At 48.8% G+C, this 27822-nt stretch overlaps 8 protein-coding genes across 8 annotated transcripts; 5 read left to right on the top strand and 3 right to left on the bottom strand.

The window, feature by feature from the left end:
- Window positions 1-278: 278 nt before the first annotated feature.
- On the top strand, window positions 279-3257 carry AO090005001000 (aminotransferase, class III; the record flags this gene model as incomplete). Its single annotated transcript, XM_023233670.1, has 5 exons — window positions 279-379; window positions 1716-2005; window positions 2057-2403; window positions 2477-2929; window positions 3000-3257. 5 exons carry the CDS (start codon window positions 279-281, stop codon window positions 3255-3257), a joined length of 1449 nt encoding a protein of 482 aa, XP_023089189.1.
- Window positions 3258-3473: 216 nt separating this feature from the next.
- On the bottom strand, window positions 3474-6580 carry ysh1 (cleavage polyadenylation factor subunit YSH1; the record flags this gene model as incomplete). Its single annotated transcript, XM_001817941.1, has 5 exons — window positions 3474-4039; window positions 4102-4759; window positions 4812-5949; window positions 6269-6366; window positions 6428-6580. 5 exons carry the CDS (start codon window positions 6578-6580, stop codon window positions 3474-3476), a joined length of 2613 nt encoding a protein of 870 aa, XP_001817993.1.
- Window positions 6581-7233: 653 nt separating this feature from the next.
- Window positions 7234-8976, top strand: AO090005001002 (uncharacterized protein; the record flags this gene model as incomplete). The annotated part of the gene is made up of 2 exons (XM_001817942.3): window positions 7234-8275; window positions 8330-8976. 2 exons carry the CDS (start codon window positions 7234-7236, stop codon window positions 8974-8976), a joined length of 1689 nt encoding a protein of 562 aa, XP_001817994.1.
- A 3059-nt stretch (window positions 8977-12035) lies between these two features.
- On the top strand, window positions 12036-14057 carry AO090005001004 (putative protein kinase (Lkh1); the record flags this gene model as incomplete). Its single annotated transcript, XM_023233656.1, has 5 exons — window positions 12036-12273; window positions 12805-13152; window positions 13206-13668; window positions 13719-13806; window positions 13860-14057. The coding sequence occupies 5 exons, from the start codon at window positions 12036-12038 to the stop codon at window positions 14055-14057; spliced, it is 1335 nt and encodes a 444-aa protein (XP_023089190.1).
- Window positions 14058-14235: 178 nt separating this feature from the next.
- Window positions 14236-16690, top strand: AO090005001005 (amidase; the record flags this gene model as incomplete). The annotated part of the gene is made up of 3 exons (XM_023233650.1): window positions 14236-14322; window positions 15050-16451; window positions 16533-16690. 3 exons carry the CDS (start codon window positions 14236-14238, stop codon window positions 16688-16690), a joined length of 1647 nt encoding a protein of 548 aa, XP_023089191.1.
- Window positions 16691-18579: 1889 nt separating this feature from the next.
- Window positions 18580-19797, bottom strand: AO090005001008 (sideroflexin family transporter; the record flags this gene model as incomplete). Its single annotated transcript, XM_001817945.3, has 4 exons — window positions 18580-19260; window positions 19316-19410; window positions 19461-19594; window positions 19694-19797. 4 exons carry the CDS (start codon window positions 19795-19797, stop codon window positions 18580-18582), a joined length of 1014 nt encoding a protein of 337 aa, XP_001817997.1.
- Window positions 19798-20772: 975 nt separating this feature from the next.
- On the bottom strand, window positions 20773-22866 carry AO090005001009 (PHD finger domain protein; the record flags this gene model as incomplete). Its single annotated transcript, XM_001817946.3, has 1 exon — window positions 20773-22866. One exon carries the CDS (start codon window positions 22864-22866, stop codon window positions 20773-20775), a length of 2094 nt encoding a protein of 697 aa, XP_001817998.3.
- Window positions 22867-24534: 1668 nt separating this feature from the next.
- Window positions 24535-24926, top strand: AO090005001010 (uncharacterized protein; the record flags this gene model as incomplete). Its single annotated transcript, XM_023233637.1, has 3 exons — window positions 24535-24703; window positions 24769-24854; window positions 24879-24926. 3 exons carry the CDS (start codon window positions 24535-24537, stop codon window positions 24924-24926), a joined length of 303 nt encoding a protein of 100 aa, XP_023089192.1.
- Window positions 24927-27822: the final 2896 nt, after the last annotated feature.

Genomic DNA, 27822 nt, shown 5'->3' with positions numbered 1-27822 from the left:
GCCACAAGGATATAAAGGTGGTGCTCTGAAGACAAGTTAGCAATATATCTTAAGGTAGCATCGGACGTTCCCCAAATATAGGCACGTAGAATAATATAAAGGCAAGCAAAGCGGGAGAATAAAAAGAAAACGCACTATTCTTAATCTGTGGGTTTGCCAGTTTCCCATCCTCGTCCTTCAACAACACCCGTACTCGACCTGGGTTCGCCCAATCCTTCGGGTGCAGTTTCTCAGGCTCGAATCCGACTTGCAGTCCCAGCATCTGTGCAGCATCGACAATGTCTCGAGCCAATGGGTTCTCCACAGCCAGCTCTGCGCCGACCTTCCGGCCCTCTGCGCGGGTTCGCGATTTGTCGAAGTACACGGGATACAGGCACTGGTAGTGTTTCGGGATTTCGCGACGAGGTTCAGGGGCTGGCCTCATTGGTATCGACGAGGCACCCTGAGGAGAGATACCTGCAGCGGAGAGGAGGGATTCATTGGTGAAGTTGGAGGGCGTGGAGTCGGAGGGGAAAACCTCATCTGGATCGGAGTCGTACACCTCCTCTACTTGTGCGTGTCGTGACATGGCGATTCCAATAGATTAAGAGTATACGGATAAAAGGGTTTAGGGTACGAACGGATTGAAATTGGCGAGTAGAGGGTGGGTTGGGGTAACTGTCAGCCTATGTTGGCCTTTCTGTGCGGAATGGAGTTTTAGTGGCTCCAGTGCGGAGCGGAGAGTTTCCACCGCCCACACTCGCGATAAGAGCTGTTCAGGTACACCATCAACCGGACTCTTGTAAATAGTTTTGCTTAAAATAAAGAGAGAGATAAAAAAGAATATACTTGATGAAGTTCCTGTTTGCTGTAGTAATTCTTTAATTAAACCTTTTCTATTGGGACGTAGTACCTAAAGCGTTATATGAAGAATGTAAAGTTCTCGTAGCTATCATGGTCTATAAAAAATATATAGCCGAGTAACAGCATGACTTGCAGATTTGGGAATAATATGGAAAGATTGTATTTTGTGATGTAGCTAAAGTATTTCTGACGTGATCTAGAAGGTCAACTAATGCTCCTGTGTTAACAGCGTTTGATTCTTAATAGGAGAAGGAGAATGGAGGGATAATGCACTCGATGCATAGAAGCACTGATAGGTCTACCCACCACTAATACTTGAGATGCAACACTACTCATCGAAGTTAGTATAATCTAACAAATCTAACCCCTGATCTAGTATCTATTTGCTGTCTAAAACATCAATGATGTTTGCCCTAAGTAGAGCTATCCTCAATCAAGTATACGCCCGAAGCCCAATCAGCCGAATGCACTTGTTGCTGACTAAATTTGGAAGCGTGCATAATCAGCTGTGACTCAATGATTGCCAAATCATAACGATATCATGCGAGTATCTTCGTATCGTGCCACCGATTAGTCGGGCCGTCGGTGAGTGCGGCCAACCATCCGCTCGGGATCTCGATCGGCATGCCGACCCCCGCCCCTACCCCACAAATTAACAAGTTCTTGATAAGGCCTGAAGAAGAGTGTACTGAAGATATAAATGCAGATGTAATTCCTCCGTATGGGTGGAGATTAGCCCTATCCTCACATTGTTATATTTCTTAACCGTCAGCCCTAGTTTTCCTCAATTATTGACCAGTTGCTTTTGTTCCAGTTACTAGCCCGAGTCATCAACCAGTATATTCAACCATGTCCAAAGAATTGAACAATAGCGCCGTCCTACATCGCGATACCCGCTTCCTCCCCAGGAAAGCAGTCGGCGGCAAGGGCATCTACATTTTTCTCGAAGATGGCACCAAGTTCCTCGACTCGACCGGTGGCGCAGCCGTATCCTGCCTCGGCCACGGTCATGAAAAGGTCAAACAAGCCATCATCGATCAAACCAATACGATATCATATTGCCATACGGCGTTCTTTGGTACCGGAGTATCTGAAGAACTAGCTCAATTCCTTGTCGATTCAACAGGCGGAAAACTGTCGAAGGTGTACATGATTAGTTCTGGTATGTCTTAATCTCCAATGCTCAGATATGATACTAACATACCTCTACTAGGCTCCGAAGCAGTTGAAGCGGCATTGAAGTTGGCTCGACAGTATTTCCTTGAGCTCCCAACACCCCAACCTCAACGCACCCGGTTCATCGCCAGAAAGCCCTCTTATCATGGCATCACCCTGGGCGCTTTAGCGGCGGGAGGGCACGTCCTTCGACGACAACCCTTTGAGCCATTGCTTCCCCAAAATATCTCCCATGTATCTCCTTGTTACCCTTACCGAGGTAAGGAGAATGGCGAAACAGATGCGGACTACGTTGCTCGACTTGCTGCAGAGCTAGACGCCGAATTCCAACGTGTTGGACCGGAGAACGTCTGTGCTTTTGTTGCGGAGCCGGTTGTTGGAGCTGTGAGTACCACACCCCTACCATACACCTATACTTTTCTATATAACAGCAGACCTAATACTCGGATTGTCACAGGCTTTGGGCGCCGTCCCCGCTGTTCCCGGCTACTTCAAAGCCATGAAAGCAGTGTGCGAGAGATACGGAGCGCTTCTCATTCTCGACGAAGTAATGAGCGGGATGGGTCGCTGTGGAACGCTACATGCATGGGAACAGGAAGACGTAATCCCTGACCTCCAGACTATTGGCAAAGGCCTTGGAGGTGGATATGCTCCCGTATCCGGTCTTCTGATCGGAGAGAAGATCGTGCAAACGTTAGATAAAGGCACAGGCGTTTTCCGTCACGGGCAGACGTACCAGGGCCATCCGATCTCGTGTGCTGCTGCGCTGGCTGTGCAGAAAGTCATTCAAGAAGAGAATTTACTAGAGAATATACGGAATATGGGGATTTACTTGGAAACCCAGCTTAAAGGTCGGTTGGGAGATCACCCGTATGTGGGCGACATTCGCGGGAAGGGGCTATTTTGGGGGGTAAGTTTAACATACCTTGAGAACTGTGCGGGTTATTTGGTTTAGGAAGACTAACGGATGGGCACTACAGATTGAGTTCGTTAAGGACAAATCCACTAAGGAGCCCTTCAGCCCCGAGATGGGAGTAGCGGCTCATATCCAGGAAACTGGTCTGGATCCGACATACGGAATCTCGTTGTATGCGGCTGCAGGGTGTGTGGATGGAACGCGAGGAGACCATGTTCTCCTTGCACCACCATACATTGTAACGAAGGATGAGATTGATCTTATTGTGGAAACTACTGCTAGAGTTCTGGAGCATGTTTTTACCAAAGTGGTGAAGGTTTGAGTGACTGGCATGGTTATTCAAGGTGTGAATGACTGCAGCGAGGTCAATGTATACAAGGATGGTTCCGGTAATATGAGCTTGTGTCGCTTTAGAATATATGGGATGGATGTATAATGCCCACTCAATCAAAACAACTCAAACACTGAGCCAGGTATTCACTTTATTGAGCTGTGGATCATCCAAGAAATCTATAATACACAACATACAATGGTCACATTAGGCAGTTGCATCAATCTCAGCACCATTGGAAGCAAGTACATCTTTCAGCTTCTCCTTGGTTTCACCGTTTGTTACAGTAGCAGGTGGAGGGCCCTCAGCCCACATGCTAGCAACTGTTTCCACCGCACGTTCGATGACCACTCGAACCCTGTCTCTCATTACGGCATTGGCACACTCGACTTCAAGATCCTCGAGCCATACCCGCGCAATGTGCTTGTCAACTCTGATCTCAATTCCGGGTACCGGAATTCCTAGAGCGTGGAGTCGCGCAAGTTCGGCGGCTTCCAGTTCAGCTAGACTTTCGTCATCGTCTTCCTCTTCTTCTTTGAGAGTCTGCTCCGCAGCACTCAATTGCGCCGACGTTTCGTTCTTCGCTGCCCCGTTGGTAAGTTGAGTAGTGGGTAGTCGCGGACGCTCAATGGGTGATATGTCCGATCCGAACTGTGCCTCAAGCATCATGAGAAGGCGTGCGAACCGTTCTTCAGAACCTAGCTGTGAATGAGGGTTAGGAAGTTCGAGAGTGTCCTGATGGTGGTGGTGGTGGTGCTTTTGCTTGGCGGATTCTGTTAAGATAGTGTCAGTAACTGAAAGTGGTCGCCTATATGGTGTGAGGTGTGTGACATACGCTTCACAGATGCAGGGCTGCTTTCGACAGTGAGCAGGACTGCCATGACAGCATCGGCAACCCCATCATTCATCATGTTTCCTTCCCACTCGAGCTCGACCTCGCGAGTACGAGGGAAATAGCGAATGACTACACAACCCATAACAAGATAGGCCTGTTCATTTTCGATAGGAATTTCTTCATCGGCAGCCTCCTCCTTGAGTTTGGATATTTCCTTGGAAACCTTCTCGTTCTCCACGAGCTCCTCCTTGACGTCGGTCTTCGGACCAATTTCCTCGATAGCACCGAAAGTGCCCTCGAGCGCCCATTTGATCAGGTCCATACTCGCCGAGCTGAGGGTTATATGTTGCTTGCAAGTGATAGTTGTCGTAGTTAGACCGGCATATTCGCGTAGATCATCGGGTGCCATCAATGATAGGTTGAATCCGTTTTGAACGAGAACACCGGCCATGAGGTGGCCATCGTCTTGCTCCGAAGGAGGCGCGATTTGGGCCAGCTTTCCGACGACTTTCGCGATTTTGTCCTTCTTGAAAGGGATACGGACTTCTTCACAGTTTGCTGGTGTATATACCTTGACCTTTACAGTCTTCTCCGCATTGAGACTAAGAAGCTTGGACTTCAGTCGCATCATCTGATGTTTTTCGCCATGAACGAGGATCTGGGATACGGTCAGGGATCTGGTTTATGGGTGTAATGGACAAGGAACATACCACAACAGGGGCAGAAACTTCTTCAATGAAGTTGCGATTTTCAACGCCATCAACATGAGCTGCGAAGCTGATTTCATCCACAGTACATCTCCTTGGAATCATGACTTTCTGTTCTTCATCATTGCCGCCCCTTCTTGCCAGCCCAGACGCTGCTCGTGACATGACGGCTGGAATTTGCTCGGGCTCATTAAGTAGCTGCTTGGCCATTGTACCCTCAACACTGTAACCGGTCATAACAACACCGTTGCGTTCATTTGGGGCCCAACGCTCAAGGAGTTCTCTGCTTGTACCAGTTTGTAGCATACCCGGGGAAGCTAGCATCACGCAACCCCCTACATCATCGAAACGCTCCAGGCTTCGCAAACTCCTAACGAATCTGAAGTCCCAGGGCCCAGCGCTGATACTCTTATCACCGCTAGCTTCTGCCTCCGCCATACGCTGCCGAAAGAGTCGCTTGATGTTGTCATTCATTGCGCCGATATATGTCTGATACACAACCATGCATCTCCGGGCCGTATTTCCAATGTAGTATATAGGCACTTTCTGCAGTTCAGGATGCTTCTCCCAGTATTCATCAAGAATAAGTAGCAACTCTTGGGCACGACCAAGAGCAAACACAGGCATTAGGACTCTACCACCTCGGTTCAAGACCCCAGTGATTGACTTCATAAGAGCAGCTTCTCGTTCCAAACGAGGTGGGTTGGATGAGATTCCAAATGTCGACTCCGTGATAAGTACATCGATCTTTATCCCTTTTGGCACTTCAGCTGGAATCAAGTGTCGGTCTTCTTCACGTGAGTAATCTCCAGTAAAGAGAATATTCAAGCCAGCTATTGAAATCAAGAACATAGCGGCACCAAGGACATGGCCGGCAGGGAAAGGAGTAATACGGATGCTATTGATTGTGTGTGTCGTATTGAAATCGATGGTTTCAATCAGAGGAAGTGTAGACAGGTGGTCATGTTCGGTATAAAGAGTGGTACGTTGATCGGACGAAGATGCTGTGTTGCTGACCCGTACATTGTCCTGAATGAGCCATTTGTAGATAGCCTTGGTCGCATGCGTCATAAAGACACGGCCTTTGAAGTTCGTCTTGCTGAGGACATAAGGGAGAGCGGAGGAATGATCAACGTGAAAACTAAGTAGGAATCTATCAGCCACCTGCTTGACCTAGGGTATCCAGAGAAGGCTATGGACACCGAGCCAAGAACGCCAAAGCGATGAACAGATACAGAGATACATTCGGAGCACAGGATAAATAGCTAGTATAATTTGTATTGTGTTTCTCGTATACATGGGAAGAAATAAGCTCTGCATCGATGAGAACTAGACTTCCACTGAAGACAGATTTATCCAAAATCAAGCTCCCGAAGACCGAAGGAACCATATGGCAAGCGGGAATGGCTATGGACCACGATGGACTTTGCAAATACAAAGGAGAGGAGTATATTACATACTGGCTAATCAGAAGGATATCCACTGTGCTCAAGTCGAACTCGTCGAAGAACGGAAGAGCAGAGAATCCCTCTTTCGCAGGATGCATACCGGCGTCAAGCTGTAAGGAAGGGATCGGTCAGCAATAACTACCCATGAAAGATGCCCATGTAGCTACACACCATCACTGTTTTCCCCTTATACTGAATAATGTGACATGATCGGCCAACCTCGTTCCCTCCACCTAGACAGTAGAACCCCAGCTCGTCTGACGGATCGACAGGCTCATCGTCGACCGAGGCATTCAAAGCCGATGCTTTTCGTTTTGTCGCCATGATGCACTGTATTTAGCAAGTTTTGTTAAGACAATTCATCTATCTTTTGCGTCACAGTGGCCCTTCCGAGGATAAAGCGCAATGTTAGCGCAAAGACTGGACTAGGAGCTATCCCTCTCATGTAACACTTAATTTGTCGGGAGTAGATCAGCCATGGCAGGCGTGTAAAATAATAGAGCAAAAGCCTATGGTCTGAATGGCAGCGGTGAATGAGAATTCCCCGACTAATGCCTTGCGCAACTCTGCCAATCCGTGTGGATCTCAAAGAGCATCAATGGAAGTAACAGTTGGAACAAAAGAAACGCGCTTCCGCCGCCCAACTTACCTAATTTACACGTGACCCCAGCGGGATCCGCAAATCTTGTCAAGGAAAAGCTCCCTTTCCATCTGCGAACAACACGGTTAGACCCGGTCTATTCACGACGCACGCATCTATTCTTCTGTGAGGGTACATTTGTTGGATTTATTTGACGACTCTATGTTGGACGCTATTTCCTGAGATGGTTACAGTTGGTGGTGGTGGCGGTTCGAGCAATCCGCTCAGTTTCGACTTTCGCGCGGCCGTGGCCTTTGCATCTCGATAGACGTGACCGAATCTACAAACGATATCCTATACGAAGTTATCACCTCAAAACCGAGAAACACAAGTCACCATGGCGCAAACACAACCGCAACAGTTCTCTCAATCTTTCTCCCCACCGGGGTCCTCCCCCTCTCCGGGGGCAGCTTCCCCGGTGAATGGTGGCGTTCCTCCACCAGTCAAGCGACAACACCTCTCACCTCTCCCGCAATCACCTTACGCCTCACCGAGCTTTGGAACGTTACAACTACCTCAAAACCAACCGATGCCTGTAAATGGAGCGAATTTGAACGGCGCGGGTCAACAAACACCGCAAACACCCGCTCCCCCACCTGCAGGCACAATGGGGCCACCTTCTCGACCAGTAGAGAAAGCGACAGATGCCGCAGAGCTTACAGATGTCCTGGCTTCATCTGGTATCGATGTTAGAGAGGAGGAGGCATTTCTTACCAGCAGTTACTCAGCTCCGGGGACCCAGGCACAGCAGCCTCAAAGACCTCAACAACCTCTCCCACAACAGCAGCCACAACCTCCGCTGAATACTTCCTTTACATCACAAGCTTCAACAGTATCAACACAACCTAGCTTCACAGAACCTTCACCATACAAACCGCCAGCAACTCAGGAGTCATTCTACTCTGAGCCACCAGCAGCAGCCCCTGCTCCGTTTAAAGATCCCAATGAACCAACGCGTGAGGATACTGAAGCAGCTAGACGTGCCCAGTACCACCTGCAAGAACCATTCTTATTGACGAAAGTTTTGGAGCAAAAATTGCAACGACGTGGCTTTGAGCTTGGGGTTCGTATACCAGCCGAAGGCTTGTTTCATCCGGTACCAGGCCGTCCGCAACCGATCGAAGTTACCGGGCCCGACGGATCATCTGTTGTACGTACTGGGCAGACCATCTTAAATCAGGAAGGGGCACCTTTGGTGGACATACTGAACTTGATGTCAATCTCTTGCGAAGAGCGATTGCGGGGCGTCATTGACTACTCTTCTACGCTCGCACGAAGCCGGCGTGCCCACTCACATGGAGTTGTACCTGTTGAATTCAGGGACATGGCTGTTTCGGCTGGTGTGCCCAACGGGGCAGGTGACAAAACACCACTCAAACGTGTGTTGAACTCTTGACAGATAGACTTCTCTGACGTTGGCTAACAAAACATAGGACCTCATTCAGCAACCGAGCAGCCTACAGCCAAATCATTAGCTGAAAAGTATCGTGCGCTTATGGAAAGAGACAATTCTAGCGAAGAAAGCCGAGCTGCCAAACGCGCCAAGCGCAGTGCGAACGCTATCCTAGGCGAAAGCGGACCGGTGAGGGCCGAATCCGTAGATCTTCCTGGCTCCGGTGCCTCTACACCGATCCCAGAAAAAGCGCCGAGTATCGATAAGAAGGGAATGTCTAAGAAAGAGGCTAAAAAGCTCATGGATGCCAAGGCAAGCGAGGCCCAGCAACACCAACAGTCTGTGGAAACCGCACGACTCGCCACCAATAGCATGCTCTCGGGCCGTATGTTTGGAACCAAAAAGTCCTACTCGTGGTTAAATCGGGGAGCAGCAGCCACCAGCAGTGGCTTTTCTACACCATCACGTGTCAGTACCGCGACTCCAAGCGGGACGAGTTCTGATAAGCCTGGACGTGAACCAGCCGTCGTGCCCGCAAAGCGACTGGGATTGTGGCGGGAGGACAAAGACAAGGGCTCGGGGGTTCAGGTCCGAGATATCTTATTCATGCTCGAACTGGATGGCAGAGGCTCCCGACACGTGCAGAAAGCGTATTCGAAGGATCTGAAGGAAGACCGAATAGACTGAACAGGCCTTCCTCATGTCCGATATGAAATGAACCGTTGATGCTAGTTTCGCTGCATTCTCGACTTAGCATTTGATCTTTCTTGTCTTTCGAGGTCCGCACAGTTACTGCGCAGGACCGTGGTCTCTGGCGTTGCGGTCGGTATATTCTCGTTTTACTCGACACCTCCGCCTCGGGTGTCTCACGCCTTGTTCTTGTATTTTTCTCCGCGTGCATTTTCTTCCTCGAGGCTGGAGTGGAGTCACTGCATATGTGTGCCGTTTCTTTTCCTATGGCCTTCTACTACTACTATTATTATTTTCACGAGTACTCGATTTAATTGGGGTGGGATCCTTTTTTGCAGAGGCCGCTGCAGGATACAATCACCTTGCTTCTTATACCCTTGGTGACGGTAAGGGGAACAAATTATAAAAATCAGATAATCTGATGAATGTAAACTTTGTCTGATTTTTCCCACTCGCTCGACCGGTACTTGTAGAGGATAAACAATTGCACGGTAGAGATTGAACTGCGTACGGTGTGAGAGTATACATACTCAGGTCACGTTGCCGGGTTCCATTATTCAAGTCTCGACTGTACTGGGGTTAGGGCCGGACGTGAACATATTGCGGGAACCTCTACGCACCAGACACGCAAGCAGAAGATCGCATCGTCACCACATTAGCACCCACATTACCCTTTCACTGCCACGGGAGATACATCAATTAATATCACAAGAGCAAATGCTGAGGGATCCCCGAAGACTTTTCTTCGATTAAACCTTGTGATGGTGACCGTACCGGATTTAAGTGTCAAAAGACTGAAATTGAGGTTGAGTGGATGAACAAGATGACATCAGTTCGCAGCGAGCCAAGGGAACCTGACCAAAAAAAAGCGGAGGGGCTCCATCCAATCCCGTCCAATCATTCGCCTCAGCGGCGCCATCACCCAGGTTGGACTAGCGTTGTATGTATGTATGTACTAAATGTATGTAAGTGCTGGGGGAAGAAAAATTAAAAAAAAAGGAAGTTAGCGAGTTCCTTTTAGTATGTATGTACCTACTTTAGGGGGGTTAATTTACGTACTTCTGCGAGGTAAGTAATAAAGTAAAACTGTGTTTCAGTACACGAAGCGGTTGCTCCGGTCGACAGGAAAGGCCTTCTACCGTCGCTACATCGTTTACCAACCAACCTCAGATCGACATTGCATCTTAGCTAGGAAAGGGAAAACACATAGAAGTTAGTATTACCCCCTAATTGTGATATCTCGTGGCATGTGGAAGAATTTAATTCGGGTTTAAATTATCTGAAGAATGTTTCTGCATCCGGGGAGGGAAAAGAGATTCGGAAAAGAAAAATAGAAATTAAAAATGAGGAGTCTGATGGACCTGCTCTGGGGGCGGCAGTATTTAGTATGATTTTTTACCTTTGGGACGATTAAGGCTAGACTCCCGGCGCTATTCATCACTGGGTTGCCCCGGGCGCTGCACTTCGATGAGCCTTGCGATCTGCGAGTGAGTCCCATGGCTGTGTGTGCGATGGTTATATGTCGGTTGTTGTGTCGTTTAGGGGCCATATCTGGCACATTCTTCTCTCGGTATTACTGACTACGACGTATATCCTCTTTGTATGCCTGTACTGTATTTCTTCGTCGTACTAGTATACCTGAATATAGGACAACAACCCTAAAACACGAAGAGATCACAGATACGTCCTGGCCTGTGTCTTGCACGATCTGAATCTGCTATTAATTAATTAGATTAATTACCTTAAAACTGAATGGCGGTCCACACCCTGAAGGAGTTGCTGTCGTTGGAAAAGCGCTGGTGCGTGTCATGACCGAGCACCAATGCCTCCTCACGAGTTGCCCATTAATTAATTCAATTGGCATTTGCCAAAACATCCTCGCTGTCCGTGTGTCGTCGTTTCGGGGGATTTTCCTCAATGCAATCAATCTCGGTCTTTTGATCTTTTTTACAAGAATTATTCCTCTCTTCCATATCATATAATTATTTTTCATTCTTATTATAATCATAATTACTATGATTAGGTGCATAATACCTTTTACTTGATCATCTTCTTTTTTTGTATTGTTCTATTCTCTCTCCCTTATTTATTATTATTTTTCTTTTGTCCAAGATAAAATACATGATCGTTTTTTCTATCCTATTGATCCGTTTCGCCTCAGCAGCAGCCTCACATTCTCTCGATTCCCCTTCCACTCCGCCCAGGTAATAAATTCATACTAAAGGATATCACCTGTTCTCTTCTCCCCTACCTGGGTTTTACGTACCGAAACCGATGCCAATGGTACAGCCTATTGTCCAAGCGAAGCAAATCAGACAAACGGGAATCCTACCGTTCCCTCCATCTATTTTATTCTATTCCCATAATTTCCCCCATTTCCTACTAGTTAGTATTTACCTCTGAAGGCTTCGCTCCTCCGACCGCCTCTCAGTCATCATCCCCACGCCTCTCAACCGCTTCCCTCCCTCTCCCATCTCCTCTCATTCTCTCTCGTCTTCATCGCCTCTCTGTCTATATTTCCTGAGACGACTTTTGCTTCACTGCCAATTATTTTCCTTGCGTTATTTGTGCTGTCAACCGGATTCGCCGTCTATCAATCGACTGGGAGCATTACGAGAAACTCCGGGTTTCCGACCTGGTGTTTCGAGTCCCCTGTCTTTTCACCACCCCCCCCCAAAAGTAGAGTACGACGGTCTACTGCGATCCGACGGGGTTAGACCTCCTCTACCCTTCATAATTCTTCCCTGGTGCCTCGCCAGCATCCGCCGCTCCGACGACCGGTTGGATTTGTCTCCTCACCATGTCGACTCCCTCCACCGCCACTGCGACACACCCTACGCATCATCAGCAGCACTACGGATATCCTCACCACCCGCCCTACCAACCGAACCCTCCCTATCCGACCACGACCGCCGCGGCCACCTCTCGCCTTGCCACCACATATCCCTACGCCGTCAACCCGGCAACTGCCACCCTACCCTTCACACAATCTCCAAAGATCGTCTCGGCGGCTCCCACGCCGACGACGACGGCGGCAACTATGCCCCCAACTCACAATGGGGTCAGCGCTAGCGCGGCCCCAACCCAGACCGGAAGGAGGAAAAAGCCAGACTGGGGCGAGTTCTACAAGAATGGGATCCCGAAGGAAGTTATTGTCATCGATGATACTCCACCGCCGGAGCAGTCCAAGGGCTCCGCTCGCAACTTCGCGACGACGTCCACTGCGACGGCCGCCTCCAACGGAAACCTGCCCCAGCCCGCGGGAAAGAAACGGCGCACCGGGGTCGAGTCAGCGTATGATGTGACATATTATGACCGTCCGTCGTTCTCGATCAACCCTCAGCATTATGGAGAGGATTCTTCCGCTGCCTCCATTTCAACGGATCGCACGACGTCTCTGCACACTACTGCACCTACTTCGCTTTCTCAGGGAAGCTCTGGTGCGAGTAACGGTGTTTACTACGAGGATGCTAATATTGGACAAAAACGGAAACGGGTCACCACCCGCAAATCTGCTCGGGATGAGCAGAAACGGCGAGAACTGGAGAATGCCGGTGATGCGTTTTTGAACTATATTCCACCTCCCAAGCCGATCATCAAGGCAAAGGATGTTCCAGTGCCCGTTGTTCGGGACGTAAGTGGCTCATACACCTTTTTACATTATTTTCCGAGTCGCAGGATTTTAACACGCTGTAGTACGCAAACCGAGGAGAAAAGTACGATGACGATGATGGTCATTATATTGTGACACCAGACACCCCATTAACAGACCGATGTGGGTAACACCCGGTGACTGTATGTACTCGCCTGACTGACACTTCATAGATTCGATCATAAAACTTCTTGGCCAGGGAACGTTTGGAAAAGTGGTTGAAGCGTTTGATAAGCATCGCAAGACCCGTGTTGCGGTCAAGATCATTCGTTCCATTCAGAAGTACCGTGACGCGTCGCGGATTGAGCTTCGAGTGCTGTCGACATTGGCTTCGAACGACAGGCAAAATCGAAACAAATGCATCCATTTACGCGATTGCTTTGATTATCGCAACCATATTTGCATTGTCACGGACTTGCTGGGGCAAAGTGTTTTTGATTTTCTGAAGGGAAACGGCTTCGTCCCCTTTCCCAGTAGCCAAATTCAGAACTTTGCTCGGCAGTTGTTCACCAGCGTGGCCTGTGAGTGCTTCTATCACCCAAACCATTGGTAATTCGATACTGATATCACATAGTTTTGCACGATCTCAACCTTATTCACACCGACCTGAAGCCCGAAAATATCCTCCTTGTCAGTAATGCCTATCAAACCTTCACCTACAACCGCACGATCCCATCGTCGTCACACGCAATCTCCCGCAGCGCACGTCAAAGACGGGTTTTGTTGGACAGCGAGATTCGTCTGATTGATTTTGGATCCGCGACCTTCGATGACGAATACCACTCTTCCGTTGTTTCCACCAGACATTACCGGGCGCCAGAGATCATTCTGAACCTCGGCTGGAGTTTCCCTTGTGATATCTGGAGTATCGGCTGTATACTGGTCGAGTTCTTCACTGGAGACGCTCTTTTCCAGACCCATGACAATTTGGAACATCTTGCCATGATGGAGGCTGTCATAGGCGACCGGATCGATACTCGTCTTGTACGACAAGTGATGCAAGGCGGACGGAGTGGAAGCCAGAACCAGTCGGCCAAGTATGTCACGTCACTCCTTTAGATGTTGAATAAGTGCTAATCCATGTTAGATACTTCATCCGCAACAAGCTTGATTATCCCAATGATGAAACTACTCGTGCCTCGCGGAAGTATGTGAGGGCTATGAAACAAATGACAGTATGTTATTGGTTACACCGTTGAACTTCTGAGGTCGTTGCTAAATGTAGCAGGATTTTATTCCCACCACCACCAAGTTCCACCGTTTATTCCTGGATCTTCTTCAACGCATTTTCGTTTATGACCCCAAGAACCGGATCACGGCCAAGGACGCTCTCAAGCACCCCTGGTTCAAAGAATCAATCGTGGATGATGGCACTGAAGCTCTGCGGATTGGGGAGCAGTTGCAGCGCAACACCCAACGCCGCTAGCCCGACACGTACCTGCGATGAGTACCTTCTCGGCAAATCCTCGTCGTGTTGATCTCAAGTGGCTATATGACACTGGTGCCTCGATGGCCATCCAGTCTGTAATTTGCATGAGTACGGGTTTATAAGTTACGATAGATGGTTTATTCTTTTGGTTATATGCATCTTTGGAATGGCAGCCATGCCCACGATGATCGATAATGCAGTGGAGACTGCCGACAGGTTGTCTCTGGGACTCAAAATGGGATGCCCGCTGGAGAAATTGCCCGTATTTTCTAGCGGTTCTTTAAAAAAGCCATCGACATCTGAAGGAATCCAGCAACCGGAAGGGATGGGCAAAAGTGTAACGACGCCAGTATGGGTTCTTATCTATTTATTTATTACGGAGGACATGCTGTTTTTATTTTATTCACTTCTATTCGCACAACTAGGGGTCAGGATCTGGGGCCTGTGGGATATGGTCTTGTTTTTCTTCGTTTATATCTTCTCCGCATCGTCGATGTGCTTCATTCTTATCGGATTTTATTCATCGTCTTCTGGGGCGCTCTGGTGATATGATACAGGATTATATCTTGCATAGTTGTCTGGTATATTGTTCTTTTCTCATTGTTCATTCTCGCGGTAGTGCGTTTGACGGTCACTACGATCAGTGCCATCGGATCTTCGTCGGTGGCCAGAATAGCCGAATGATTACCTTCGCATGTTCTCCCTCGCCTGTCAGAGGGATCTGATGGCTGCCTTTGTACTTATAGGACTATGCGACCCCTATACGTTAACGACTGTTGAACTGGTTTCTTTTTCCGTTCCCTTGTTAGGTTGACGCGATATCGGACATGATACGATGATGATCAGCAAATCACGATATACTTCAGAGACACTACGATACGATCTAAGCACGATAGTCACGCTAGCGGCATAGACTACGGCCAAAATACCCCTCATTATCGAACCCCTCATGTTATTTATTTATATACTCAGGATGATCCCATTGGCAGCCAAACCAACTTCTCTTTCAGCACATCATGGGCAGTAGTGAGACCAACGCTGACCTTCCTTTCGCATTCCATGAGCTCACAATACCGCAATACCACTCGGCACTCATCCATAGACGAACGACATGCGTCGCAACAATCACAGCGTATATCACCCGGATACACCAGTACAATAGCACCCTGAAAGCGATTCTAGCGATCAACCCTAACGCCCTGCATGAAGCCTACCAGAAAGACCAAGAACTCGCGCGTGGCATTGACAACACCGACGCAGTCAACCTTGAACTCGCCCTCCGACCTCTACATGGTGTCCCAATAATTCTAAAAGACACCTATACGACTGCATTTCTTCCCACTACATCTGGCGTTCGAGCTCTTCGCACCCTAACGACCGACACCTCATGCACTGTCGTGCAGAACCTCCTGAGCAATGGCGCCATCATCTTGGCCAAATCCAACCTGCACGAGTTCTCACTGGAGGGAATCACACTCTCTTCACTCGGCGGCCAAACCCTAAACCCCTACGACCTCACCCGCACCCCTGGCGGTTCCTCCGGTGGTACGGCCGTCGCCCTGGCGGCTAACATGGGACTGGTAGGCTGTGGTGGCGACACAATGAACTCACTGCGGTCACCAGCGTCTGCCTGCTCAGTGGTCGGCTTCCGGCCGACTCGGGGCCAGGTCTCCCGGAAAGGCATCGTTCCAGTTACAGAAACACAGGATGTAGCCGGGCCGATGGGTCGGACGGTAGGGGACGTGCGGATTCTCTTTGAAGCAATGAGAGGAGAAGATGCGGGAGATCCCGCGACTCTGAATGCGCTACGACGTCAATCACCCAGTCATACACGTACGTCCAAGATAAAATTGGGCATTTTGAAAGACTACTTTAGCGACGGAAGTACGGCCGAAGGTTTAACGGTCAACAAAGCCATCTATGACGCACTAACCAGGCTTGGGTCCAACTCACCATCCATTGACCTCGTTGAGATTCCTCATATGCCCGACTGGGACGTCTTGCTTCTCCGTACCAAAGCAGATACCCAAGCTTACGAATTCCGCACCGTACTCGACGCTTTCCTCAACTCACAAACAGTAACCACACCGCACAGATCCTTGGCTGCCATCGCAGCAAGTGGCCAATATAACCCCCAAGCTATGACAGCCGTGTTTGACCAGACACTCCAAGGCGACGAGTTCACTCCCACAAGCCCCGAGTACTACTCCCGACTTGAGAAGATAGGATCTCTCAAGGGGTCAGTAGAGCGGTGCTTCCAGGAGCATGGACTCACGGCCTTGGTGTATCCGCATCAGAGACAGCTTGTTGCAAGTGTGGGATGCACAGTTCAGCCAGGTCGAAATGGGATCCTGGCAGCGTTGACAGGGCGGCCAGCGATTTGCTTCCCTGGTAGGTTGATCCCTATCCAATGCGCCTACGTGGTGGATACCTGGATTGATACTAGACTGGCATGTGCTCATATTCATATAGCAGGATTCAGTCCCGAGACGCCCTCCGCACCCCTGGGCATCCCCATCGGCATCGAACTGATGGGCCAACCCTGGAAAGACCAGGAACTGTTAGATCTCGCGCAAAAATTCGAATCCGTCCTCAAAGCAAAAAAACCGCCCATTCTTCACCTAAACTAACCATATACATAACATCTACACAGGTACAGTATACATATATATAACCTTCGCAGACCGTCCTGCGATATGTACATCTATCAATCACGAAACATATATTCAAACCAATACCTGAAAATCTAAATTCTTTCTCCCAAGCTCATCTACAAACTCCCCAACAAACCCAAACCCACACTTCCTCAGCACAGCCTGACTCCCCAAATTGCCCTCCGCAGTAGCAGCCCACAACCCATCCGCAACAATTACAGCCTCATCCCCTGTCCCCTGCCCCTCTAAAATCTGCTTAATCTCCCCAAAATGACCCAATGCCCCCTTCACAGCCTCAGTCGCATACCCCTTCCCCCAAGCACCAGCATGAAATCCATACCCTAACTCCCATCGCACCCGATTCGACCCTGCCGGACACAAAGGCGTCGCCAGCCGCCTGATCCCCATCGTCCCGATCACCTTCGGCTCAGGAAACGTAGTACTAGGCTGTAGTTCCCGAATAGCGAATATGATTTTCGGCTGCCTTTCCTGGGAAATCGTAGTATCATTATCATCAGACGCCAGAACGCAAGACGATAACATCCAATCTATCGTCTGAGAAATAGTCATATCAGGTGTCCCCTTTGACCTATTCACCAATTAGCATTAAACAAACACCATATTAACAAATACAAGAATCTAATATCCATAAAACAAACCCAATATAAGCAGGAAAAAAGAAAAGAGAAAAAGGAAGAAAAATAGAATCTCACCCCCATCTCGCAACCTCCGGGTCCCGACGCATCTCAAAGACATCCTCCGCGTCGGAGAGGGCAAGCGGTCGGATATCGAGGCGGGTGGTTTGGAAGGATATCATTTCTGGACAGTTATGTATATCAAGTCTGTGGATTGCTATTCTGGATTGGATTTCAAGGGTCAAAGTGATGATGGTGGTTTTATGGGGGTTGGCAATGAGATGGGTGAGTCATTTAGGGTTGAGTCACGATGTCTCACCTGGTTTTGGGACAATTTGTATAACACTTTTGGGGTGTGGTCTTGGAATATATAATATTATTTAGGGGGTGAATGTATAGTTGTTTAATTACTATATTGGTGTTTTTGGATTTTAATTGGAGAAAAAATAGTGTCGTAGTGATACATATATATTGGCCAACTTGAACTGCAGTTGGTATTCGTGGACTGTCTAAACCGTGTATGAGCTACGCTTGGAACGCCTCGCAGGATATTGAAAGGATCGTGGATTAAGAAATGCATACAACCAAGCTAACATAGTTTTCAGCAAGTGTCGTGGTTATAGTATATGCATAATGCTGGTCGAGTCACGTTCATTGGAATCTGTTCCTAATTTGCTTTGATGAGAGGGTGTTGAACTTGGAATTGCTATTGGTGATATACATTTTATTGTATATTCTTGGGCCCTGAATTGGAAATATCAGATAATATTCAGTATTGTGGTAGAGGAGTGAGGATGAAGGGTTGTGTTGGCGGATGGGATGTAAGCTAGTTGTTTCTTCGGTCTACATTACCAATGTACTGAATTCTGGTCACGATTGGAAAGAGCTCTAATTGGAAGAAGTACGCTACGTAGCTTGGATTGCTTCGTGGTCTAGACTTTACTGCAATGAGATTACTGTAATTGGATACCTACGTAACTGGGGAGCTTCTGCGTTGGAGAGACGGAAGATATATTGATGAGTTTGCGAAGTAGACATCAGAGTAGTTGTCTATAAGCCGTTCATTGAGAAAGTGATATATCTATGTAATCTATCCATAGCCGGTATATACGGACTGAACCTTTTCTGTCCATGATGCGCCAACATCAAAAGGGTAATAGAAACGGAAGAAAAGAAAGCAAACAAAGCTGTGTCCCAAATGTCACCCATGCAAAACAGAACGAGAAAGCTTTACATCCCCCGGTTGAACTCGACCATCCCGTCCTTGCCACCCTTCTGCCAGAACTCCTCCTCCAAAGATTGCGCACTGATGGCCTGGCGCTGCGGGAAGGCTCCCAGCGCCAATGGCAGGGCAAACAGGGACGTAGCAAAGATCAATCCCAGGTTCAGTGGAAGCACCATACGGGGCCGAGCCTGGAGCCAAGCCGTCTTCTCCAGCCGGAGCAGAACCAACGGCGGCACGACCATGATTGGGGTCGCGTTCAGCACACGGCTGACCGCAGTCTCACCCACAGCAATGGTGGCCGCCTTCTTGCTCTTACCCAAGCTCTGGATCGGCTCGCCAGTCTCCTCCCGCTTCTTCTTCTCAGCCTCCGACAAAACAGGGTAGACGTCGATACCCTGGCGAATCTCCTCACCACGCATAAGGAACACGTTCAGGGCACTGGCACTGGACACAGCGGCGAAAGGCACCAGTCGTCCGAGCATGAGCTTAGTGCTGGGCGACAAACCCTTCAGACGGGGCACGAGAGCATTCAGACCCAGTGCCACCGAGCACGATGCCGACACTGCCATCAGGTATGACTTGGCCATCTGAGAGTAGGACAAAGGGGTGGACTTGTTCGCATTTGCGCTGTTGACGGCGACGTTAAGCGACTGGTTTGCAATCTGCCAAAGAAGTGTACCAGTGGTCTGACAAGTCCATATTAGCCGACGATATTGCTATACGTCACACAAGGGTCCATACCTGCAGCCCGGGCGTAAGCATGCCAGCCGTCACGACGAGGTTGGTCATAACGTAGCAGGACATGCGGAAAGGAAGGAAAACAGGTTCGCCGGTGTCTAAGGAGATTGATTAGACGTATTCAAGATATATCACACTGGCAACGGACCTGGGTGCAGAGTGGAATCGACCACCTTCTTCGCACGCCACAACTCGGGTGTCATTGCGGGAATGTGGCTCTGCTTATACGAGGAAATAAGCTGCTTCGCACTCTCCAGCCCCGACGAGGAGACGAACAACATCCTAGTGAATATTAGTCAAAGTAAAGCCGGCGCATGAACAACATCATGCTGGATGCCGCCAGACAGGGCTCTCAGTCATGAAGAGTCGGAGGGACCATACCTCGGATCGGCGATGTCAGCCGAGTGTCGCACACGGCCCCAGTATGTACTCAGGTCATACTGAGAGGGAGGAAGGTCCCGATTGCCAGGAATGGAGCTGGACATGGCCGGAGAGCGAGCGTGAGAAGATGGCAAAGGCAGCACCTCTCGAGAAGAGTTCGTGGAGTGAGCGAGGGGGCGAGGGGGGAAAAAGAGTCATTCGGGGAAGAAGAAAATCATTCACACGAACCACTTCGCGCTATCGGAGGCGGTGAGTCCGATAAGGCGCCAGGTCCACCAATGACAGACCGCCAATTCCAGAAAGTCGGCAAGGGTCCCGTCACCGCCTTTGCAAGTGGATTTAAGGTCCGGATATCAATCCGAGAATAGCCGCCAGGTACGCTTTTTCACTGTTTATTTACTATGGGCATTCGCTATGGATTAAGTACAGTTCATTCAATACTCGGTCCTATCCAGTTGATGGGCCACGAGCTCCATCCTGATTTTGTCCAAAGTCACTAGTTGCAGTAGTACATAGGTATCACGTAGGCCGCTCGCCTGACAATTAATACAAAAATTAGGAAATAAATGATAAACGGCAGTATCTCACCAGAAATGCATAATAACATAGCCACCAATGTACAACGGTGAGCCAACACATGTTTCAAGGAAATATGGGGGGTATGTCTAAGCTATCGCACAACGAACAAAGGAGACCCGTTAAGAAACAAAAAAAAAAAAGAAGGAAAGGAAAACAAGAAAGAGTGTGGTCGTCAGTCTCGGGACCCCATCGTGAGGGCCGAGAGAAAAAGCTGACGCGAATCGTGTCATGATCTATCCATAATAGGCGCGCAAGCTGTTGGCTTGCTTGCCTGCGGATGTGGGGTTCATCGTCATAATTACTTTATCGGAATCGGTAGGATTTGTGGGCCAATGGCGACGTTGGTGCATGGCCAACGCTCCCGACGGGGACCCGGATGCGATTTCTTCGAGAAGGAGTATGAGTACAGAAGACACAGACGTAGACCGATGGCAAGTTGGCTCGCTCCAGACCGACACATTTGGTATGTAGCCAATGGCTGCACGATTCACTGTATCAGATCAGTACATTGGTTTGGTTGCAAGGCTTCGTGAAGGGGGTAGATACCATTGAATCATCAAGTGGCCACCATTGTCCATGGAATTACAGATACATCTGGTTCCATTGCTCGGATTGCTGTATCGGTCGGTGCTTGGGGTTGCCAGATCAGGATCCGTCATGGTCGTGGGGGACGTGTTTGGGGCCTGAAGATTGAGATCCAATTCGGCTCCAAATCGGGGTGGTGAGGAGCGGAGATGCGCCAAGGAGCGTGACGATCGGTTGACCCGTGAGCCGAAGTTGACAGTGTGGGATCGAGGAATGCGGCCCCTCTCCTGGAGTACCTTTCGGAGTGCATGCTGGGCATCACCGGATTCTTCTTCGGAATCAGCCAGGGGTGCCGGTATAGAACTGGCGCTGCGGTAGGCCATGTCGGACGGGATGATCATGGATTGCCGTTTTGGCGTGCGCTTCCAGTCGTCCAGCCCCTGTCTATAAGTTGGCCTTCTGGCTAGACCCCGAGAGGATCCGTTCCAAGGCGATGCCCGGCCGGATTGGGATGAAGCCGCAGTAGAGGTGTAGGAGCCCTTGGAGTGTGGTCGGGAGCCCGAGTCAGAGAAGGTTATCGAGGGATTACGGCTGGAAACGGTGGGATACTCCGAAACCTCTGTCGAGTCATACTCGCTTTCGGTCGTCGAACCATCCAAGTCCATCCCGGTGAGAGGGTCTGACAGCCCAGTAGGGGCTTCGGTGACGGGTTGCATCTCTGCCTTAGCTCTACCGTCCCTGCCTATCCGAAGGACAACGGACTGGGAGCGCCTGGGAAGACCAGCAGCGACTGAGTTGGAGCGCTGTAATGGCTGCCGCTGGGGTTTAGTAGGAGATGATCTCTTAGAAGGGCTCTTCCGGATACCGCACGAAGACGACATCATTCCACCGAACCCGGGACGCTGTGCGGATATAGCACTCTGGGTGAGACTCCGAGTCAGCGTCGGTCGTGCCTGCCGAGGGGTGAAATCATCGTCATCGTCATCGACGTACGTGGGCAGCTTCTGGTGCACACTCTGCGTGCGTCGAAGCTGCTCCCTTTTGGATTCTTCAGTCTGGTGATGGTAGGGCTGACGTCCCGATCTCGAGAAAAGTCTCTTGTCCGGAGTAGGCTGGGGTCCTCCGAAGCGACGGGCCGGAGAACTCAGAAACATGGCTGGGTCTTCAGCCTTGTGAATGGGCATACGGGGGGAGGTCGAGAAAGGAGCGGGAAACAGGGCAGCGTCGGTGGGTGCCGCAGAGGTGAAAGCATACGTGTTGGTGTTGAATTCCGGCAGATCTAGGGTTCCCTCAATCGACGGCAACTGCGGGATGTGAGGGGCCTGAGAAAAGGCCGGGTTCATGTGAAATGAATCAGTCGTATGGGAGTCAAAGAAGTCAGTACTACTTCCGGACAAGCCCAAGTCCCCGCCTTGTGGCTCGAGGTCATGATCCCAGAACAATCTCTGCTGAGGAAAGAAAGGCGACGCGGATGCATCAATGCCGGCCAGCTGGAAGGGGTCCGGAGACGTTTGAAGATCGCCAAACAGCCTGGGGGAGGCTCCCATCAAACGACTTGGAGTCTCGAGGTGCCCACCGATGGCACTCGAGGCTGACGGCCGTCGCCCTGTTCCGCTGACATTCTCCAGCCCGGTCACCTTTCTCCTGGAAGCACTGCTGGGCGGCGGGGTCTGCATGGAGGCAGCCGATTTAGTTGATTCCACCGTCCGGGGACCTTCTTCTTCAAAATTTCCATTGGGTTTGATCGCCCGGATGCGCTTGGCTGTATCCGTCTCCTGTTCCGATTCCTTCAGATTCCGCCCATTGTCTGACTCTGCGCCCGTGTTTGGCAGTCGGAGGGGGTTATTCAAAGGGGTACTCAGTCCGAACTTCTGGGGGGTTCGGAGGAACTCTGGGCTCGAAGCATATGGATCCGAGGTGTCCCAGGTGACTCTGGGGTCGAAGAAGCTCGATTCGAGCTTGGGGGTTTGGAAGGCTGAATCGTCGAAGACTGTGGTCGGAGGAGTCCTCGTAGGTGTCTGAGGTTCGCCGTGGGAAAAGCTGAAGCTGAACAGATCGGTCAGCTTCATCTTTCGGAGTAATGAGACGGAGCTCGTTTGGAGCTCCGCGAACCACAAAACCAATTCCCCAACAGCCTCAATTGGGTGTACGCCCCAACAAAATGTAGGAACAATGTGATTCGAGACAATTTAGGCAAGACGACAGAATCTGCCACAGTATTTCGATACAGAACTAGTGGGTGTAGGAGCAAACCCCGCCTGGGGGCAAAGAACTTAGGAACGGCGTAGATAGATTGACCAACATACCTGTGGACAGGGTGATCCCAACTCATGTCAGCAACGCTGTGATCCTAGCAACCATTCAACACAAGCTGCCAGGCAACCCTCTGGGGCGATGTCCAGATATTTGGGAGCCGTCCGGAATGTTGGAGTGGAGGGGTTCGGTAGGGATCGATTGGCCGATGAATGTACGCCTCCACAAGCTCATTTGAAGCCGAAGCTAGAAGGCCACCTCGCTAAGAGAGAAGAAATTTATGAATGAAACCCTCGGGAAAGAAATTAAAATAAAATAAAATACAGAAACAGGAAACTAGAGCATAATCCTCTATCTTTGTAATTGACGACCACAGGAGAAAGACAAAGAGGCGAGGAGGTTTGAACGAATATAGGGCGAGTGGGAAGGTGGTCGAAGGTTGGTAGGAAGGTTCTGATGGGAGCTCTCCTGGACAAAGGGAGAAAGTGGAGGAATGCGTACAGTGCGACCTGCCTCGAAAGCCCTTTATGATCGACTGTTCTTTGACCTGAGACACAGAGACGAGTTGGCAGTCAAGCTGGAGAAGAAGAGCGTTGTGAAAGAAGGAGAAGAATATCAACTTCGACTGAAGGATTGGTTGCAAAGAGAGGGGATTTTTTCTTATGTTTTTCTTTTTCTCTGTTGGTAATTTAGTAATGATTTGACAGGTTTTTTTTTTTTACTGTCTTTTTTTTATGTATCCGCAGATCCACTGAATGGGGACCTCTTTTTTACACTACAAAATTTTTATTTGAATGAATTATGAAAATACCTATAAAACGAGATCCGGATCTGCTGGGAAAAATAACAGTTAGTACAGGTACTTTTAATCCGTTCCGGGTAATAATTCGATCAGGCTGCGGCCAACCAAAAAAGAGCCATACGGTTTAATCAAATCAAAAAGCCTCGCAGTCCGATCGTCCTCCACTTTTCAAGTGCTAATGTCTCGTTCTGGTGGAGACAACGCCGGTTGGTGAAGGAATACAGATGAGGCAGACATGGATAGCTGTGCAAGGCTACTACCATCCTAGGAAATCCGTTGACTATCCTCGGTTTATCGTTATACTTCAGGATAGGGTTGTGTGTGTGTCAGATGTGTATGGGTGGATTAACGAGGGGACTCGGAATTCTGGAACTGTGTAGGGCAGGGTATGGTGAGTGAGGTGATTTTTTGCAGTTGCCATGGTTGTCAAGGCAAAGTGTACATACAATAATTACAGAACTACCAGAAACAAAGTTGACGTACGATGGATATACATCCGATACTACGAATCAAACCGGTACCTTTCCCGGAGGTGGGACAAGTAACCAAAATGACCGGAAGGGAAGAAATTTGAAAACGGAAAGAGTATACAAAAGAACAATGGAACTGCAAAAGGCGTATGTCTGTGTACCTGACTCGACATCTACAACGGAAAAGCGTAACCCTACTACCCCAGGGAAACATGCAAAGTGTAAGTGATATTCCCAAGATGATTGATCTCAATGTTCGACGAATTAAGCCCGCCGTGGAGCGTCATTGGTTCCAAAGACAAGGAACGGCCGTCTCTCTTTCCGTGGATCGTCTGGCTCCATCATTTAATTTGAGCACGATCTATTTGCTGGCTGGTTTTGGTTGGTCTGACTTGCAGCCCGTCTCCTCTTTTTCCCTTTTTGACCTATAGTAGTACTCCGTACAGCTCCTCTTTGGCCCAGTCAGGTAGTATCCATCGTACTATGTCCTTCTCCCAGCATGAGAAGAACCATCACGCTCCGTGACCAAAGGGTTTGTTGTCTCCTTCCTTGACAGAGCGGATGGAGGAGAATCGAAACGAACAACAGACAATTCAAAGCATAAGGTTTGAATAAAATCGAAACTCCTTACGAGGTCTGACGCCGATCCAAACCGCATTTGGTGACGACAAGACTGACCCTGGTTACTACCCTAGTCAGAACTTAGGTATACTCCTACGAGACGACGTAGACAGTTAGACTACTCACTACCCTCGGACTCCCTTTCAACTGGGGTCGCTCTCGATTCCCGTCGTCCAACCAGTGACCTCTCGCCCCAAAGTCAGGCCAATTTTTTAGTTTGGGATTCTTGGATTTTCTCAGCTCCAGCCTCCAGCCTCCTCTTCGATCGGCTCTGCCCCCACGGGCTTAAAGACTGGAGAACGACGGAACCGAATGACGACATCCTAGGTGGTACTTTTTACTATAAACCTCGTACGCGTTCGGCGTTTCCTTGAATTAGATACCCAGGGCACCATCTTCCCCGGAAGAGGCGTCAACACTCCATTTTCCTACTTTTTTTTTTTTTTTTTTTTAAAAAAAAAATGGAATTATTTCAATTGAAGATTATCAATTCTATTCGTATTGACAGAAAACGGACAAATGATGACGTTAACGATTACAGTTCCAACCGTTAGTTTCGGAATATTTAATTGAGGACTGAGGGAAGTGAAAAAGACTATTTATTCTCTCTAGACCGCTAAAGCATTCAATTTCCATCGCCCTTTCCCCGTGACCGACTCCAGCTAATATTACCCGTTTGGGCATAACCATATTCAGGCAATCGGACATGAGGCGACATTCTAGACTCTCAACTGGTTCCAAGTTGCCCCTGTCTTGCCTGGGTTGATCCGCCCAATAATACTGTGACTGTGCTCAGCCTGATGGGGCTTGAAACTCCCGGTCAGCACTACTATTCACTCACTTTCAGGGCGTCAGCATGCTCCAGGGAAATTTGATATGGGGTCCCTTTCCGAGGTTGCTCCGTGACGTTTAATAATGAAGCTACTAAAACCAGTTATTCCAGTCCCATCAGACGATTTCTTTCCCCACAACGATTCTCTTCACGGTCGGCATGATTCCTAAGTCCTGACAGTAACACCTAGCAAACAATGCGAACCGAAGATGGCTAGTGCTGCACGCGAGCATTGGGACCTGCAGCGAACTAGCGGCCTGCGGTGTAATCCCGCAGGAATAGCTGTACATTGTGCATACGCTCGATGAATAATGGTCATCACCCCTGACATGGCGGCGCTGCAGCCTGGGTGATTGCCTAACTACCTTTTTTTTTTTTTTTTTTTTTTTTTTTTTTTTTATTTTTTCCTCAACACGCCACTACCCGAGTTCAGTTGACCTGGCGGTTAAAGTTGAGAACATCGGTAAGGAGCTCGATCTGCCAAGATCAATATGGCTGGTCTTCTTTCGGCGATCAACGTCTTGCATACCACTTTGGTCAAGTTGCCAGCTGTACGGAGTACAGTCGACCCTATTTATATTCCCGTTCCTGCCACCACCGTTTGATGGGAATAATGGACATTACCGAGATGCTTTGAGTCTCCAGAGTACTATCAATCCTATCATAAAGAAAATACTTTAGAGAATTTAATTTTTGTTATACATTCGTTATGTACCTCTCGCTTCGATTAACCATTCCTATCACAATCGGCTGGGCTCGGGTCGGACATGTCCGGCTGAGGAGTATCCAATCTCAACCTTGAACCCTCAATGGCTTATCGTTCAAAGTTATGTATAGTAGTCATTGATAAGCGACTTAATTTAACTTTCAACATGCACGATTCGGACCAACCCAAGCAAACTCTATAAACCAAACAACAATTTGAAATCTTAGACATGATCAAGAACCAACAGACTTTAGATCTCATGCTCGAAGATCGATCGCAGCGTGTTGGCAGGTGCCCACCTCACCCTACATTGACATGTCTCTCCCTCGTGCCGGGTAGATCCTTGAGATCAGATATCTGTACATCGTACGGAGTATACCCCCTATTACCCCTGTGGGCTAAGGTTCCCGGGGATAAGAGTGTCTCTTATTCTGTCCTACTGCCCTCTAGGGCTGCTCCCCTAGACTCCGTTGCTTCGGGATACCATGGGCTGGATAGCAACGCTTGACAAATCACATGGCAATATCATAGAAGTGCGCATCATGTACTTTTTGGGGACAATATCTCGAACTGACCACTTTGATAAAGATGTTGATGCAAGATTCAATACATATTAGCCCCTTTATCTAATTCTTACTCTTGTCTGCACTGTTTATATTCACAGCGTAGGTGTTTCGGTTGTAGTCTCGGCCGCCGGTGTTTGCATCCTAGATATGGAGAGCTATGATGATCCTTTACTGGTTTTTTCACGGTTGTCTTGTAGGGCAAAAGACCACTTTATCCCGTGTGAATCATTGTATTCCGTTTGAATTATGGATTCATTGGTTGGTTGCGTAGGCAGACCTTGGCTTGTCTGTCGCGCTAGTAATTACCTCTTTTGTCCTTTTTTCTTTTTATAGACTATACGGAGCTTAATTATATACTGTCTAGCTTCGTTTATGGTGAAATAAAGTATTATATCGACATTCAGTTCATCATCTAGCAGTATATAGTGCATACCATGACTTATAGACGCCTAAACTTGCTATTGTTCGTAGATTTACTATCTTTCAAAACATAATGCTATATCTACATACAACCATATGAAGTAAACCTATGAAGCAATGAATACACAAAGGCTTTATTTCCAGCGTTCTTCGCGGAAACGAAGCGCAACTTGCTTTTGTCAGTAGAGGCGCTAACATCTACTGTTCATGTTTTGTCATTCGTACACAGAATGTTACTAATTCAGTCTGCAAGGAGCTTTATCTTGATTAGTTTCAAAAGAGCTCGTCGAATGACAGTATCTTCATGTCGTTGGTCTTAACATCGTGTCCAACTAGTGCCCCGGGTTTAATGTAA

Source organism: Aspergillus oryzae, chromosome 1 (genome assembly GCF_000184455.2).
Source record: "Aspergillus oryzae RIB40 DNA, chromosome 1".
Classification (NCBI taxonomy): Eukaryota; Fungi; Ascomycota; class Eurotiomycetes; order Eurotiales; family Aspergillaceae; genus Aspergillus; species Aspergillus oryzae.
Note: the sequence above shows the minus strand (reverse complement) of the source record. Positions and strands in the feature narration are given on the sequence as shown.